Consider the following 19,282-nt stretch of genomic DNA (forward strand, 5'->3'; position numbering starts at 1 on the left):
GTTCTTCTGCTGTGAAAATAGGGTGTTGGAAGAAATTAGTAAGTGTTGAGTACAACTATACTATTGTATTTCATTGATTGAAGAAATGTTAAGTAACTCAGTAGCTGAAGAAACACAAATTTAGGCTTAAGTAACTTAACTTAGCACTTAAGTACTAAGTAGTGGAACTGGAATTTGAATCTAATGCCAAAGTATTATGCCACACTGTCTGTCATTGATTACCTAGTTGCTGTAAGCTGCTTTTAGATAAAACTTTTGGGCTTTCTGTACGTCCCTTCCTTATTGCTATAGCTTGTGCTGTTTTTCTCTTTCTGTTAGGCCACACTGTTGATCCACATCGTTTATTTAAAGTCTGAGCTTATTTTCTACCTCTTTCACAGAGTCATTTCTTTGAATTCCTGTGCCATATATAGGTATACCAGAGGTTGCAAACACAAGGGCCTAGAAAGGCAAATGCTCTCAAGAATAATGGAGCAGGTAATAGAAATCAATGAAGTAAATCAGTAATAAGATACTGGAGGGAAATGAAGTTTATGGCAAGTTGGCATCCTTTTGGTTAATTTAAAGGGACCTGCCTGCACCTTCTCAGCTGTACCTGTGGCCATGAAGGATTATGAGACAGTGTTGCCAGATCTTCCCATTATTCAGGAAAAAAGAGCCATTTAGATTTTTCCTGTAATACTTCCTGATTTTAAAACACATTGGGACAGATGTACTGCCAGCTTCTGGCCTCTGATTTATATTATGTATCATTTCTTGAGCATTCGGTAATTATGTTGTAGTCACTAATGGTTTAAATCTGGGAAAAATAAGAGATAGTAAATTCTTCCTGAGCTTTTAAATTTCAGCAGTTTGGAGCTTTCTAACTTCAGCACTTAGTAATATCACTAACCAGGGTAGGAAATTGGAATGACAGGTATTTAGGGACAAATTATGGCTACATATGTTAAATTGGAAATGAAAGTCAGGATCTCAGTTATATAGAGAGATTAAAAAGTCATCAGCAATTAGGTAGTAGCTAAAGCTATGGAACTAAGATACTAGAGAAAGTACATGTAGAATGTAAAGGAAGATTAATGACAGACCATGATACCAATTTCCAGGAAACCAGCTTTCAAGAAACATGAGGAAAAAGAAGAATGGTGAGGGCTTAGAGGAAAGATAGGAAAGTTCAAGGTGGGGAAAACCTGGGAACTAGAAGAGAATGGTTACAATACTGCAGAGAGATTACATAAGGAGGGGAGACCAAGAGAGCTGTTTTAAGACTTAGAATGAGAAAGTTGTTAATGCCATTGCCAAAATAGGTGATAGGTACAGATTTCAGATTATTTAGTGTGTTGAAGGGTGACTGGATAAAATTTAACTGACAAATTAGTGTCCACAAAACATCAAGAAATTAGAAATCCATAAGAAAAAGACAACCCAAAAGAAAAAATGGACAGAAACATTTATTACATAGAAATATAAATGTTTAAATGGATTACTAATCAAGGAAATAAAAATTAAGACACAGAGAGATACCATTTTATACAGAAGATTGACAAAATTGGGATTGATAATACCAATTGTTAGCACAAATGTGGATCAGCAGAAGCTTATATACCATCAGTGGGAGTGTGAATTGATATAGCTTTGAAAAATAATGTGACACCATCTTGTGAAGTTGAATATTAATATACTTTAGCATTTGGCAGTTTTGCTCCTAGGCGTGTCTATATATCCTGAAGAAATTTTGTACATGTGTGCTGGGAAATGTGTATAAGAATGTCTGTAGCAACATGGTTGGAGGTGGGATGGGAGTAATCCAAAAGTCTATCAAATAAAATGAATGAGTTAATTGTAAAATAGTCACACATTAGCTTGTTCTCATTATAAGGAATTACAGCGGCATTTAACAGCTTGGATAAGTCTTAGAAACAAAATAGACAAAGCAACCACAGAAGACCATATTTTTAAATTTTATTTAATAAATGCTTATAAGTATAAATAAATGCATATTTTTAAATTTTATTTAATAAATGCTTATAAGTCACTTAGTATGTACTAGACACTTTTCTTTTTTTTTTGAGACGGAATCTCGCTCTGTCACCCAGGCTGGAGTGCAGTGGCACGATCTCGGCTCACTATAAGCTCCGCCTCCCAGGTTCACACCATTCTTCTGCCTCAGCCTCTCGTACTAGGCACTTTTCTGACATTACAAATACTATTATTTAATCCACATATACATTAAAATATGATTTTTAAAGCTCAAAAATAGGCAAAAGAAGGAATACAGGCAGATGTCTGGGGGAAAAAATGAGGTTCAGAGTAGTGATTACTTCTGGACAGGAAGCAAGGAGATGCAGTAGAGAAGGAACATACAGATAGATACAACAGTATTGATGAAGTCGTAGTTCTTTTTTAAAGTAGTATTTACCCCAACATATGAAAATATTAACGTGTAACCAATAAAGTTAATAGATATTTTACATTAATTTTTCATATTAACTCTTCAAAATCTTGTCTGTTTTATATTCAAATACATCTCAATTCAGAATACACACACGAAACAGTAATTACATGTGGCAAGTGGTTATATTGGACAGCACAGTCTAGTACAGGTGAGTTGTCATCTGAGTTTAATGATAGGATGGAAGAATGGCAAGAACTGGCACATTAGTACCCCGCTCAAATCCCACTTCTTCCTTGAAGCTTTCTCTGATCCCATCAGCAAGGAATGACTTTTTTTTGCACAGAATTTTTATGAAACTCCTCTTTAAGCTTTTCTGTGCTACTTTTATATATCTTTTATTGCTGTTATTGATGTACCTATGCCAACATCTCCATGCCATTTCTTCGAGGAATCTTTTAGCTCTCCTTAGGGATGTTGTAGTCATAAGTTGACTGGTCTTTCACAAGTGTTTATTATATTGTTTGATAACAACAGGTGTCACATATGTTGATAATTTTTTCTTAGGAGCGGGATCTCACCGTGTTGCCCAGACTGGTCTTAAATTCTTGGGCTCAAGCAGTCCGCCCACCTAGCCTCCTGAAGTGCTGAGATTACAGGCGTGAGCCACCGTTCCCAGCAATAATTTTTGTGAAATCACGATTCTCACACAAATATGAAATGAATATGTGTCAGAATTTTCATTTAAATTATTAAATTTATAAGGGAATCAAAAATATGTCAAGGGTGAATTCAAAGTAACACTCATATGCAATCAGGAATGCTGAAGTAAATTTACAAATAGTTGCAAAATTGGTCAACATAAGTCAACATTCATTAGATCCCACTGGACATAATTCTTTGGCATGTTTATGAACAATAATTTTTATTACCAGTTTTCAACAGCTGTGCAGAGTTGTGAAATAACTCAGAAGAACCAAACGGATGTACTGGAGACAGGATACCCAGTAATCTTTTTTTTTTCCCCCAATCTCAAAGTTTTTCACAATTTTCCTGACACATAAAAACTTTTATGTGTATCAAATATTACATTAAAAATAAAGTAAAGAATAAAATAAGTGTACTATTCTATGTTTCTCTTCTAAGGTGTGTGTTGAAGGGAGAACAAGAATGTTATCTTGAGGAGTGGGATCAGATTTGAAGGAAGAGTTGCTTAGATTTTGTTTTATAAGTAGGGGAGATTTAAACATGTATATTGGGCCAGGTGCAGTGACTCGTGCCTGTAATCCTAGCACTTTGGGAGGCTGAGGTGTGTGGATCACTTGAGACCAGGAGTTCGAGACCAGCCTGGCCAACATGGTGAAACCCGTCTCTACTAAAAATGCAAAAACTAACCAGGCATGGTTGCGCATGCCTGTAATTCCAGCTACTCGGGTAGCTGAGGCACGAGAATCACTTGAACCCAGAAGGCAGAGGTTGCAGTGAGCCAAGATCGCGCCACTGCATTCCAGCCTTTGACAGAGCAAGACTCTGTCTTGGGGGGAAAAAAATGATTAAAAAAAAAAAAGATTAAAAAAAATGTGTATATTGACTCTGGGAAAGGAGCCAGTAGGGGTGAATGATAGTAGAGGCAACAGTGGTTGTCTGGAAGGAGGCAGCAACGATTGCATTCAAAATTACAATTGAGATTTGGGAAGAAGACAGGGATTCTTCTTCCTCTGAGATTGGACAAAGTGGGAAGAACCTCAGCTTCATTTGGAACCTCAGATTCATTTGGAGTCATAGGGAAATAAAGTTAAGGTTATCTAAAGAAAAAAAGAACGATAGGTGACTTAAAGAATACCGTAAATATTTACTGAGTGGAAAATGAATGATACTAGGATGAGTAAAAAGATTGCCATGCCAACCTTTTATGTTAAACACCTTTCATCAAAACATTGCACAAGATTTTCTTTCTCTTGGAGTGCAAGATAGAGCAACTGCCTTAAATGAGTTTGCAGTCTTGAATAGATAAGATATAAATGTAAAAAAAAAAAAAACTTAAATAATGAGATTTTGAAGTCACAAAGGTCATTACGTGAATAGTATGCACAGATAATGTATGATTTTTAAACAGAATATAAGTAATTTTTTTTTAATTGGGCTATAAGTGAAACATCTGAGATCCAGCTCTGTCACTAACAGGTTGTATGGCATTAGACACGTCCCTTTACCATCTATATATTTCAGGTTCTTCATCTCTAAAAGGAGAGGATTAGACTAGACAGTGTCTGAATTCCTTTCTTGGAATCTGTGAGAAAACGAGAGAATCTTGACACCGAATTAGATAAGCAAAATATAAGATTTGGATAGGCAGAGATAAGTCTAGAAAACATTTAAGGTATAAGAAAAAGCTGAGTAAAAACAGGGTTTATTTAGAAGGCAGTGGGTATGTCATTTTGGTTGCATTTACCCTGAGAGTTCGTGAACATGAAGTAATAGGGTAAAAGTAGGAAAGTATGTTTTTCTTTAATCTCCAGCTATAGTTGTCTAATACATTTCACATGTGCATTGTGAACTCTCCAGAAATAATCCTAAATAAGTGACCTTTCATGTTAAGGACTAGTACAACCAAATTTTAGAGGATGTGTTATTTTTGTTGGTGCAAAGAGCGTGGAGGGTAAGAAATAGTTAACTTCAATTTGTAGTCACATGAACCCTTTCAGAAATTCATTTGTTGATCTTTAAAATGTAAAACATTTCTACCAGATTGAGATAATTTTCAAAGTAGTTAAGACTCAAATGATAGTTATCAACCCAAGGCAAGAGAGTATAAAACAAATATTAAATAATTTCCCTATGTCAGGCAGTGGCTGGGCTGCTGGCTAAATTAATATCTTCAAGTTGTAACACACCTTGGAAAATGGATGCTTGTATAGGTTTTAAATCTGAGGTTCTGAGTTTAAAATAACTCTCCATTATGAAACTAGTCAGAGGCAGAGCCAATTGAAGAACTCAGCTCCTTTCCATTAATTCCCATATGTGCTGGGGTTTCTAACTCTAGCCTCAAACTATACTTGAAAATGAAATCAGGCCAGGCGCGGTGGCTCAAGGCTGTAATCCCAGCACTTTGGGAGGCCGAGACGGGCGGATCACGAGGTCAAGAGATCGAGACCATCCTGGCTAACACGGTGAAACCCCGTCTCTACTAAAAAAAAATACAAAAAACTAGCCGGGTGAGGTGGCGGGCGCCTGTAGTTCCAGCTACTCGGGAGGCTGAGGCAGGAGAATGGCGTAAACCCGGGAGGCTGAGCTTGCAGTGAGCTGAGATCCCGCCACTGCACTCCAGCCTGACCGACAGAGTGAGACTCCATCTCAAAAAAAAAAAAAAAAAAAGAAAAGAAAATGAAATCACAAGAAGACATTTACAAAATAGCATATTATTACAAAAAATTGGTGTATGTCTGACCCCAACTGTATGGAAAGCTAGACCCCAGTAACCATATATTACCGAGGCTTCAGTGTATTAATAGCAATATATTTTAAATGTGGCATACGTGGAATATATCTATAAACAACCTTTTCTCCTCTTTTCTTTGTCATAGTCTCCCAAGCTACAACTAAGAAAACATTTATCTCATTTTGTTTCAGGTATCTATTTGTCAGATTTAACATACATTGATTCAGCATACCCATCAACTGGCAGCATTCTAGAAAATGAGCAGAGATCAAATTTAATGAATAATATCCTTCGAATAATTTCTGATTTACAACAGTCTTGTGAATATGGTAAGTTTCCGGGGGATAATGCCTAGCCATTAACATTGCTGTAATTCCAGTGATTTATTTACACACATTGATGATCATTTTTCACACAGCAGGGGACATCAATTTCTTATTTACATTCTAACATAAAGGAAAATAATGCTTGTTTTATTTTGCCATTTAGTACGTAGCATCCTGTTTAAGATCTTGCTTTTAAGAATTTAAGTATTTAATATTTAAAATTTTTATTTTTATATTTTGCTTTTCTGCTATTTTACAGCAACTTTCTCACAGCACAAGGACACTATTTAATATTACTACCTCACAGCTATTTGGCCCTTTATAGTTGACAAAGTCATTTTCTATTATCTCATTTGATCTCCCTGATCTGTTATGTAAATCGTTCTTACAGCTTTCAATTAGGGAAGTTTAGCTGAGACCCTTGATCTTCGTGACAGTTGACCAACTTTCTTGAGTCAGATTATCGAGTAAATAACCAATTTTCGCCCAATGTGTATTTTATGGAATGACAAATACAGAAACAGCCACGTAAGCCCAAATGATGAGAAAGGACTTTTTTTTTTTTTTTTTTTTTTAATGTTTAGATACTTCCAGTTGGATAGGGAATAAAGTTAGGCTGTTAATACGTAATTTTTATGGGTTAAAAAACTGAGTTTTACATTATATGATTACTTCAAGTGAATTTATCTTAAAGCTAACTTTTACTTCATGCATCTGTACTTTTTAGAAAACCTCAAAAACTTTCTAAAACTATCTGTGTGGAGATAGAATCTTACTGAAAGTTAAATCAAATAATTCCTTATTTTGTCCTTTTCTCAATATTTTAAACATAGCATCAAGTTGCGTTGTTAAATTAATCTTGCTTGAGACTTATAAGGGGAGGAGATAAACCATATTTATAAATGGGAACCAGGTTTCTTTAAAAGAAAAATAACTGCCTTCACCTCTTCTGTTTAGTTTAGACTAGTTCCTGATCTTTTCCTATGAAATTTCTCAAATATATGGGACTTTATAATTGGAACTACTAAAAAAAAAATCTAGACAAACAGTATGCAACTCTAATTTTCTAAATTACCTTCAGTTTCAATTAAAGTTTATCTCAGTAAAGTCCTTCTAGAGTTAATTTAAATTTTGCTGTCATGCGGCCTTAATTTACCTTTAAGTTATTTTCAGCTTAATTTTTAAAGTTCTGGTTAAGATGTGCTTTATCAGATAATTATTTATCACCTTTTGCCTAGATATTCCCATGTTGCCTCATGTCCAAAAATATCTGAACTCCGTTCAATATATAGAAGAACTACAAAAATTTGTGGAAGACGATAATTACAAGTAGGTTGGATCTTCCAAAGTGGTTTGTATAACTTTGTCCTGTCCTCCACCTTTCTATCCCTATGTATTTAAACATCTAAATCCTACATGGTACCATACAAAGGCCTAATCCAGTGGTAGGTTTATAGCAGTAAAGATACTAACATGTATTACTTTTTAGTCACTTGTTATGATTGAGCCAATATACAAATACCTCATCTGTTCTTTTTAATATTTTTATCTCTGTAGAGAGCTAACGTTTGATAGTTCTAATTTAAATTTCTTCTTTTCCCCCATATTCAATCATTGAATCCTTACAGAATTTATCTTTTAATAGACAGAAAAATTAGTGAAACTTTTTAAAGTAGAAAAATTACTGTTTAATGCTAATTATTGACACATCATTGTTTGTTTTTAATTGCTTTTGCGGATTGGGAGACTATTGGTCCATCTTCTCTGTGGAGAAGAGACATTTCTCCAATGTAGCACCACACTTATCCTTTTCTCTATATTGTAGCAAGTTCTTTATTAAAGATTTTTGAGGCCGGGCACAGTGGGGCACAATGACTCACACCTGTAATCCCAGCACTTTGGGAGGCCGAGGCAGGTGGATCACTTGAGGTCTGGAGTTCAAGACCAGCCTGGCCAATATAGTGAAACACTGTCTGTACTAAAAATACAAAATTAGCCAGGCATGGTGATGCATGCCTGTAATCCCAGCTGCTTGGGAGGCTGAGGCAGGAGAATCACTAGAACCCAGGAGGCAGAGGTTGCAGTGAGCCGAGAGTGCACCGTTGCACTCCAGCCTGGGCAAAAGAGCAAGACTTTGTCTCAAAAAAAAAAAAAAAAAAAAGATTGTTTGAAATCACTTTTAAAATAGCTGATATCCATTTTTATCTCATTTTTATCTCCTTATATCCACAGTACTTCCCAAAGATGGGAGAGGAAATTTTTTAATTATTAACCTTTTCATCTTTTATTGATATACTTTACATCATAACTGCTGGGATTTTTTTTTTTTAAGGTGGGAGGATAAAGAGCTTATTTCTCTTGAAGTTTGTCCCTTTTCTTTTAGCTTCATTTGTTACTTTGTTTAAAAAGTTTACTTAGCTTTATTATCCCAGTTGTTTCCAAGCTTTCAAATTGAATTTTGCACTTTCACAAATATTTTTTCCAATAAAAGGTCATGTTTCAAAAATTTATCAAAGTAAAAGACTAGATTATTTTCCAATGTTAATGCATTACATAGAAATTTTTTTTTGTCTTCCTTTGGTAATGATTATTAACTTCCTTGTTCCAGATTTTGACAATTTTAAAAAATTTTTGTAGAACAGAATTAGTCCCAGTAAATGGCTGTAGAAATTCTGGAAAACATCTAGGAATAATTTTTCTAAATGCATCTAAAATTTTACTAATGTTTGAAAATGCGTTTATTACCATCTTTTCTCTCACACCATAATGTCAACACTTTATATTTCTGTACCAATTTTTATTCTACAAAAAGTTTCTACATGGTTACTTACTTGAAAATGTGTAAAGTCAATGAAAAAGCTTTTTAAGGCTGGAGTTGTTCACAAATCTGTTGCCCTGGGTTGTAAGTTTTTCAAGTTTGATGGTCTGTGTCTTATACTTACCACTATTTTTCCCGTCTCTCTAATTACTGACATAGAACTCATGCCTAGTAAATACTTAAGTTTTGTCCAGTGAGGCGTAGAACAGATATCTTAAAATTCAAAATGTAAGTAGCTATTAGATATTTATCTGGCTCAAGAAACTTACTGAATTTAAAAGAATTTAAAGTTTATTAGATTGAAGTAAAATCTAAGAAAATTTTGCACAATTTTTATAGAGGATGGCAAATTTTTTGTGACTACTGTAAAATTATAATACAGTATTTATTAAAGCTAGTTTTTACCTTGCTAAAAGGGTAGACTTAGCCAGTGAAGCCACGAAGTAGTTCTGACATTCTATAAACTGACATATCATATAGTGCCTTCATTTTTGTAGGAAAACTGATACTATTATACTGATTTTTGTTTTCATGAGGAGCTAGAACCAGAGCAGCCCTTCCATTACATTGACAGATATTTACTAAGGTTTTGTTATAGGCCAGTTACTGTGTAGTTGCTGGGATTATAAAAATAAGATACTGTTCTTGCCCTCAAGAAGCTCAGTCTCATGTAAGATACATCCACAAAACAGATGATTATAAGACATTTCAAACAGTACTATAATAAAAATATGCCAAGGATGCTGTGGAAACATAAGTAAGTGGGGGACCTAACCCAGATTTTCATAGGAAAACTAAAAAGAAGGGAAATACAAACAGCTTCAGGAGACAGCGTCATCTGAGGCTGAATCTTAACAGGTGAGTAGGAGTTAGTCTCACGTGAAGGGTGAGGAAAAGCATGCTGGGGAATGGAATGATCAAAGGAATGGGATGAGAAACAGTGTCTTTGCATGAGGAACGATGAGTCATTTGATGTTATTGGAACATCATACGGGACTTAGAGAAGACATTGTTTTTCTTTTCCTTTTCCTTTTTTTTTTTTTTGGAGACGGAATTTCACTCTGTTTCCCAGTTTGGAGGGCAGGGCAGTGGTGCGATCTCAGCTCACTGCAACCTCCACCCCACCGGGTTCAAGTGATTCTTCTGCCTCAGCCTCCCGAGTAGCTGGGATTACAGGTGCCCACCATCATGCCTGGCTAATTTGTGTATTTTTAGTAGAGATGGGGTTTCACTATGTTGGCCAGGCTGATCTTGAACTTCTGACCTCAGATGGTCCACCCGCTTCAGCCTCCCAAAGTGCTAGGATTACAGGCGTGAGCCACCGCATCCGGCTGACAGATGGTTTTTCTAAAAATGCAGTATATTTGTTGCATAAGCCTAATAATTTAGTGTGTATGAAAAATAGAGCATTTTAAGATGTCATTAAAATTATTAGAAAAAATTAGAAGAAAACATTTTGTTAGAAAAAAATGCCTTTTATGATGAAAAATTTGTAAATAGAAATGGCATGTCACTTATAAAAGGTCTATTTTGGGCAACTTGATCTACATAGGCAGCCAGTATAGATATTACAAATTACATGTCTTTTGATCAGGATGAAAATTTTTCTGGTTTTTATTTTAATACTGAACATATCTTTTCTTAATGAATCAGCATCTCCCTTATTATGTGGTGCTTTGACGATGTTGTAAGCAGCTGGCACTCAGACCAGCCTTCAGTGCTTTTTAAAGATGCTTCTACTTTTTATATTGCTGTCAGTTTCTAGCTGCTACCAATAGCAGTGTGATTCGCCCAGTAAGCTCCCTTTCTTTTCCTTTCTATGTTGGTGTCATTGGGAAATGGTAGTTATTTCATTTACTACTTTTCTTTCATCCACTAGACTGTAAGCTTCAGAAGGATGGGAATACCGCGTCTGCCATAATCTCTGTTATATTCCAGTTCTGAGCACAGTGCCCAATACAGGTGTTCAGTAAATACTTGTCCAATGAATGAATGCAGTATAGTTTGTAGCCTAAATAATTAAACATTTTCATAAAAAGAGAAAAGAGTCTGGTTAATCATTTATCTATTCAACATATGCATTTTATATTATCAAATAACTGGAATATAATAAGAACTTACAGTAGATTTGTTTATCATTATAAATGCCATTTGTATTGTGCAATTTTAAAATTTTAGTAGAATACTAAACAGTTTTTATTAAATTTCAGACAGACTCAGCAATATTAGGCTTCATGTATCATATCAAAGCATTTTCTACAACTACTTTAGTGTCCTATTTTCTGAAATAGCTTCCACTGATAGAAATCATGATCTCTTTCACTGTGAAACTCAGAACTGGATATATTATCCTAAATGGAACTTAAGTACCAAATAATAAACTCTGACTTAGGACAGGGACTTACTAGAAATTTTGCAAACAACCTTTTTATTTGTGTAGATCTTTCTTTTGAAGAGTTTTGTCAGCTGGTTTGTTAGATGGTTAGTTTTAAATAACGTGGTTTTAGAAATAATTTGCATAATATATTTAATAATACATATGAAAGTTTCTGAATCAAGTGTCAGGTATCAGTGTAAGCTCTAAGTTGAATCATCATTTAGTCAATCATCAAGTATCTTTAAATGTGTTCCATGGTTTGGCAACTTTGGGGTAATTGGGGGAGATTTTTGTGTTTTTAAATACAACTTTTTAATATATTTTCCCTTCCTAATATTTCCTAGAATAACCATAAGATCAGCTTTGTATGAAAGAGATAAGAGACTTAACATCTTAATTAAAAATTGCCCTTGGCCAGGCTTGGTGGCTCATGCCTGTAATCCCAGCACTTGGGGAGGCCAAGGTGGAAGGATCACTTGAGTCCAGGAGTTTGAGGCTTAAGTGAGATTCCCTGTCTCTTAAAAAGAAGAAGATTGCTCTTGAAGAAAAATATATAGGTCAGATTATTTCATAAAAATGTTTTTAGTTTTTTTGTGAGAAAATACACAACTTTAATCTTATTTTGTCAAATGTTAATCATTGTATGTATTTTGTCTTTTTAAAATTCAGGCTTTCATTAAAGATAGAACCAGGGACGAGCACCCCACGTTCTGCTGCTTCCAGAGAAGATTTAGTAGGTCCGTACATAGTTTTCTCTTGTTACCAAATCTAAATCAGATAACCTAATAAGGAAGAATATACTCCAAAGTAAATAAAAATTTCGTACTTCTTATACTGCATGTAAAATTTATTTTGATATTAAAGTCCTTTCTGGGTTTTTTTTTTTTTTTTCTTTTTAAATTTAAAAGTTGCTGGCCGGGCTCCATGGCTCACACCTGTAATAATCCCAGCTCTTTGGGAGGCCAAGGCGGGCAGATCATGAGGTCAGGAGATCGAGACCATCCTGGCAAACACGGTGAAACCCCGCCTCTACTAAAAAAACACACACAAAAAAATACAAAAAAATTAGCCAGGCGTGGTGGCAGACGCCTTAGTAGCAGCTGCTTAGGAGACTGAGGCAGGAGAATGGTGTGAACCCAGGAGGCAGAGCTTGCAATGAGCCGAGATCATGCCACTGCTCTCCAGCCTGGGCGACAGAGCGAGACTCCATCTCAAAAAAAAAAAAAAAGGTTGCTATAGTTTGTCAGTAGTGTACAAACAAATATGCTACCTAATCAAGGAAAATAGATAGATACAACAGATGGAAAATAATAGATAAGTAGTTATGAATATTCATTTTTAATTAAGAATGCACTGTCCTGGGCAATGAAGGTTGATTACACTAGAAATTTCTGTGGTCTAATGGGAAAGTCTGCTAATTTGAATAATTATAGAAGTCAATTTTAGTGGCATAATTTTTTCAAATGTTCACTGTAATATAAAAATCATAGTTCCTTACTTTACCTGTTACATTATAATGGGGATATTATGCATATACCACAAGTAATTTTTTAAAAAACATAAAATTGTCATTATTTAAGAAATCCCTGATAGGTACCTTTTTTAAATTCCCAATATAGGCCTTCGCGCTAAGTTTCATGTATATTCTAAAAATATTTGACAGCTAATCTAATAAGATGTGAAGAAGTGAAGAAACAAACCATGACAATGTCTATGGGGAAGAATATTCCAAGCAGAAAAAACACTGCAGTTTAAATTTCTTAAATTTGCTTTTCTTTTTATTCTTAAAGTGCTGTTTTGTTCTTTCATAATATTCTATTATTTATTCCCATAAGCCTGAATAGTGTCGGTATAGATTTAATTTCTAATTTGAGTGTTCGACCTACCCAACACATTCTTTATCTAAGAGGAAGTTGAAACTAGGAGTAAAGAAGTAATGTATAAAATTAAAAGAGCAGTGAACCTAGGACTCAGAAGACCTGGGTGTTTAGTCCAGATTTTGTCTGTGATGTGAAAGCTAGTCTATTCTAACTCTGCTTCTTCCTATGTAAATGGAGAAAATATTTACACTGCCTCTACTTAGTATAACTAAGATAAAAGTTAATGGATTTTGTATGGTTTGGGATTTTGTGTTTTAGGACTTAGAATATATTTCTCATCTTCAAGTCAATGAAATAGAACTAATATCAATACTATCTCAAAATTTGAACCACATTTAGTATTTTATATCGGGGATTGAAAAATAATCATTTGAAAATCTGTTTAAATTTAACCCTTAGGTCCTGAAGTAGGAGCATCTCCACAGAGTGGACGAAAAAGTGTGGCAGCTGAAGGAGCCTTGCTCCCACAGACACCACCATCCCCTCGGAATCTGATTCCACATGGACATAGGAAGTGCCATAGCTTGGGTTATAAGTCAGCATTTTTAATTTTATCTGTCAAATTTTTAAATTGTTTATAATTGAATTTATTGTCCATTTATTAGTTCAGTAGAAAATGGTACCCTTGAATAGTTTTCTTTTTTCTTAATAGCCGTTTTCTGATTCAGTAAAATGTCTTATTTGCCTAAAAGCGTTTATTTCTTACTTTACCTGAATTTGGAAATGGGATTTTGTCAACAATGCATTTATATTTGGGGACTATACATGAACATTACAGAGGGCCATCATAAATAAAATCAGGATAGCAATATATCTTTTTAAAAAAATTATAACCTTTATATCAAGACAGTCACTGTCTTAACCAAAATGTCAAAAGTGACAGCTGTAAAAATTATTTTCTTTATTCCTAAATATAAAGAAAACTGACTTTTTGTTTAGCTTCATTAGTTTTGCAGTATATTGTTTTTTCAAAATGGGGACACATGTTCACTTTTGCCATGATTTCTCTGGAAATTTAATAACCGTTCTCCAAAAGTGAATGTGGAAACAATTTTTTTAATAGACATGAGGCTCAAAATGAAATTATTTTAAAATATGCTCTAATTATATAGATAGATATGGCCAGGTTTCCTAAAACATTTTCCCTGAACTGTTCATTTGAGGCTTTTATGGTAAGATCTGAGTATGACAGTTAGCAGGTAAATCTTTTATGTCCTAAATCTTTATATAAAGAGCAGTTTTTAAATTAGTAACAATAATAAAAGATAAGACTTTTTTTTCTCTTTGTTTCCAGTTTCATTCATAAAATGAACACCACAGAATTTAAGAGTGCAACATTTCCAAATGCAGGGCCAAGACATCTGTTAGATGATAGCGTCATGGAGCCCCATGCGCCATCTCGAGGCCAAGCTGAAAGTTCTACTCTTTCTAGTGGAATATCAATAGGTGAGAAATACTTCTCTGAGAGAGTTGTAATTTAACATTAAATAAAAATGTTAACAAAACTTGACTGGGAAAAAACCCCACCACACATAGAGAAAATTTGGTTAGAAAACAAAGTAGCAGTTAAATACAGGATGAAGTTAATAATTTGTAATGGTTTTAAAAGTGCTTGCTGTTTTTAACTCCAGAAGGGGAAGCATTTGAAGAAGGTAGAAAAAGAACGTATGGACTGGTTGAATTAGTTAACTGCATGTGATTTGAATATGGGGAGGAGGAAGAGTGTGGAGTTAAGGATGACTTCAGGCTATTTGGGTTAAACAAGCATAATAGTTAGATGATGATGCTATTACCAAGGTAGAGAAGACAGAGTAATCTGTGGGCAGTGAAGTGTTTGTGAAGGGGGACTGAATTTGGGGAATCAGTTCTGTTTTGGACATGTTTAGTCCCTATGGAGATGTCAGGTGGGTTGCTGAATATATGAATCTGGAGCTCAGAGGGTTATGGTCAGGTCTGAAGATATATGAGAAGTAGCATATTTATAAGCCATGATTGGTTGAGGGTACCTAAAGAGAGAGTGTAGATAAATAAGAAAACATTCTCACATTTAGAAGTCTGATTATTTTTTAAATGAAGGATGGGTCATCAAAGGAAACTAAAAAGGAGAGATCAATGAAGTAGGGGGAAAAAAACAAAAGCCCAGTAGATGAAGTATCTCAAGGAGGAGGAAAGTACTGAATGTGTGAATATCAAATGCAAAAAAAGAGAGCTAAGATGAGAACAGGGAATTGACGGGGGTGATTTGGCAAAATAAAAGTCATTGGTGACCTTGGTAAGAGTTGCTTCATGGAAGTGTCAGGGCAAGGCCTAGATTGGAGTAGATTTGAAAATGAGAGGTGAGGAAACAGATAGCTAATGTGAAGAAGAGCAGAAAATTGGGACCATATTAGAAAGGGATGTGAGATTAAGAGAGGGATTTGTTTTTACTTCCTAAACTTTTAATTTTTGAGTCTTCTAGATGAACATTATTTCTTTTTACAATTAGAAATTATTCATACAGGCCGGGGCAGGGTGGCTCACGCCTGTAATCCCAGCACTTTGGGAGTCCCAGATGGGCAGATCTCTTGAGGTCAGGAGTTTAAAATGAGCCTGGCCAACATGGCAAAACCCCATCTCTACTAAAAATACAAAAATCATTGGGGTGTAATGGTGCATGCCTGTAATCCCAGCTACTTAGGATGCTGAGGCACAGGAATCATTATTTCAGAGCTCTCCATTACCATTCAGCAGTTGTTTATTCTGATAGTCCCCTTTTTATATAAAAATGCAAGTGAATAAATGATAAAATTTTTTTAAAAGACAAGTTTGTCACCTGAAATACCTCTTATTAATGTTCTGAGTGCCTATATGCAAATATTAATTTCAGTCTGAAGAATAATTTTGCAAAGGAAAGAACTTTTTTTCAGTCAAAAATTTTCTACACATAAGAATTTGGCATGCCACTTAAAGCACAAAGTAATTTTTAAAATTACAACTCTCAAGTACGTAATATTTTATTCTTGCTCATCATAAGTGTTATAGTGAGAATTATTCTATAGTTTATAGCTTTTACTTTTCATAGATGTCCTTTTGGTTACCACAAGATTGTTGTTTAGTTATTTTATTGAGTTACAGTTAGCGTTTCAGTGTGGAGACTTTTCTCTTTTAGAGCAGATTTTTGCATTTGTGTTTATTTTTTAATTATTCTAAGGCTAAGTAGGTAAACGGTAAAAGATCGTTGCATCCTAGTTTGTAAATTAAGAACATTACATATAGGCATTTACTTTCGAGGATTTTTGTTTTAAAGCTTTAACAATATGAAAAAAAGAGTAAGTCTATTACCATAAGATGATAGGTATTAACATACACACACAAGAGGTTTTTTTTTTCTTAGCTTTAACTTTTACATGCAATATTAGTCTTCAGTGAAGGCTTTGAAAATACTGTGGGAAAATTAACCAGTGCTTAGAACAATGGCCTCAAACATTTTCTAATGTGATATCTATCCTAGATAATCTTGAGTAGTCTCACCTAGCTAACTAAGGGAAGCAGATTAACTCTGAGCTTCATGCTTACATTTTCTACAAATAAGTTATACTAATTATGCTTAAATTTTCAGTCTTTACCACATAGTGCCACAAATCAAAAGATATTGTAGATAATGTACAAAACCCCACCACCAGCACAGGTTACCTCTGGTTCTTCTTCTGAACCATACAATACAGAAGATTATTTCAGTGATTGTTATCTCAGTTTATCCAAGGATGGTACATAACTAGTGCCATTGCAAACCCGTAGAAGGGTATTAATCCATCGTCTCTAAGAGAGATGAGTCTAATGGATACCTTACAGCATCCATTACAGGTATCTGATGCTTACCTTACAGCATTAGAATTTGAGTCTTTCAGAATCCTGCTTGTAAAGTAGTCTCTCTTCTTAGAACCCTGTCTGATAGACAATTTAACTTGACCTATTAGTCATCCTAATTTTATTGAGAGCCAGAAATATCTTTAAAGTAACATTTAAGTCAACTAAACTGTTTTGGACTCTGAATTCATTCCCCATAGTTTTTTTGTTGTTTTTTTTTTTCCCCTCTAGCTAATTTTAAACATTCTGTTTGAAGACCATTTTATTTTAACTGATCTTTTGGCCAAAGAGAAAATTGTTACATTTTTATAGCGCCAGTTTTTGGTTTTTTAAATTTAGAGATTCCATCCTCTTTAACTTTGTCTCTAGAGACAAAGAATTGGATTTCATTCGGCTTTTTATACTTAGGGTAGTAATGGACTTCGATACAAGAGAAAGAAGTGTGCCGTGAATCTCCAAGGATTTTATAATTATATTGGTCCTAAATTATGACACATCTAATAAGAAACTTTGTGTTATTTTATTTTCGCTAATGGTAGGAAAAATTGTTTATTGACATAATGAATTTCAGCTACAAGTAGGCAAGCAAAAATGTTTTATGCTATTTTGTTATTTTAGGTTGTCGTGTCAACTGTATTCCAATATATTGCAAAATAAATCTAACAGCAGTAATATTAAAATAAAGAATTAATATGTGGATATGTTCACCCACAATGTGATTGTCATTTTATGAGCATAGGTTCGTTAATTTATTTTTAAATTGTGAAATGCAAACTAAGAGAGGTAATTCTGATGTTTAAAAAATAGAATAACTTTTCATTTTTAGGTAGCAGTGATGGTTCTGAACTAAGTGAAGAGACCTCATGGCCTGCTTTTGAAAGGTAAGATAAATTGTCCATTTGAACTACTTTGAGTTTATTTTGTCTGGGTTAAATAATGTGATAATACAAAATTAAGAGGTAATATTTACTACATATCTGTAAGCGATTAAGTTTTCTACTGGTAAAAGAAATTAGAAGTTGGTATTTAAGTTTCGATATGTAAGTAATGAGAATGAATGATAGTCTTATCTCTAAATGTTTATTTGGTGGGATGACACATGTATTTGAATTTTAATACATTTAAAATTATAACTTAAAAATAATAACCAGTCATCGACAGGTAACCTGCTTAGGTATTCAAAAGATTATTTCCTTAAGTTCTGGTTCATTTAAGTAATTTTAAGGCATTTAGTGGAAGGGTCAACTTTATTTTCTGCTACTTTGTCAAAGACAAAATGATTTAATAAATTTTAAATTATACAAGTAAAGCAAGTTGAGGTTAGAATTTAAATTGTCATAAACTCAAAATTTTCAGAGTACACTTTCATACTGAAATACTGTAAGTTGTGCTCCCTTCTCCTTCCTTTGTTGCTTTAAGCTGTTAAAGCTATCGTCTGCTATATCATGCTATATTGAGGTCTAAGTACATATAAGATCTGAAGAATGTGACCGAACAAGGCAAATAATTATTTATTAAATGTCCATTAGGATTCTTATGTTTTCACTGACCATTTCAGTTCTGCCATTTCAGACTCATATTTGGCTCTTGACCAAAATAATTGCTCGCCTTTTGTATATGAACTAAGTAAGTTTCTAAAAATACCTGTATTCATTACTCAAAAAGAGGGTCATTTAGATTGAATGTTAAATGTCATATTAATACTGAAGTTGAAAATGTTTATTTGCCTAACTCCTTATCGTCACAATTTTAGAAAACAAGTTTAAATCAAATTTTATTTGAAATCATAAATTTCATGCTGTTTAATTGGAAAAATAGATCCTTACTTTTTATGTGACTTCATAAAGATTTCTCACTATTATGTGGTTAAGATTTTGTTTATAAGTTCTACATTGCAAAGTACTTTGAATCCTTTCTACTCTTAATTATCAGCATTCCCAACTTTTGTTCTCTTTGTTTTGTGAGATAATAATAAGTAAAAACAAATTATTTTTATTTATTTTTGTATTATTTTCCTTCCAACCTTTACTTTTGATCTATTCATTTGGGTTTGCCTGAAATGTGAAAAACACAAGAATTGCCTTTGATATATTGTCTGAATTTGTTCAAATTGTCTTTCCCTCTAGAAAGAATGTAATACCATCAGAAGTTGATTATAGAGTATATTGTAATCTTTATATTTAAAAAATATTGATTAACCAAATTGT

At 34.0% G+C, this 19,282-nt stretch overlaps 1 protein-coding gene across 1 annotated transcript in view; it reads left to right on the top strand.

Annotated features, from left to right (window-relative positions):
* RALGPS2 (Ral GEF with PH domain and SH3 binding motif 2) overlaps nt 1–19,282 on the top strand; it is a 188,108-nt gene that overhangs the window by 139,401 nt on the left and 29,425 nt on the right. Inside the window, exons 9-14 of the mRNA XM_011981461.1 lie at nt 6,020–6,157; nt 7,393–7,483; nt 12,019–12,086; nt 13,629–13,764; nt 14,524–14,675; nt 17,902–17,956. Coding sequence (XP_011836851.1) covers nt 6,020–6,157; nt 7,393–7,483; nt 12,019–12,086; nt 13,629–13,764; nt 14,524–14,675; nt 17,902–17,956 — 640 coding nt within the window. The remainder of the gene's footprint in view (nt 1–6,019; nt 6,158–7,392; nt 7,484–12,018; nt 12,087–13,628; nt 13,765–14,523; nt 14,676–17,901; nt 17,957–19,282) is intronic.

Source organism: Mandrillus leucophaeus, unplaced genomic scaffold (genome assembly GCF_000951045.1).
Source record: "Mandrillus leucophaeus isolate KB7577 unplaced genomic scaffold, Mleu.le_1.0 Scaffold226, whole genome shotgun sequence".
Lineage (NCBI taxonomy): Eukaryota > Metazoa > Chordata > Mammalia > Primates > Cercopithecidae > Mandrillus > Mandrillus leucophaeus.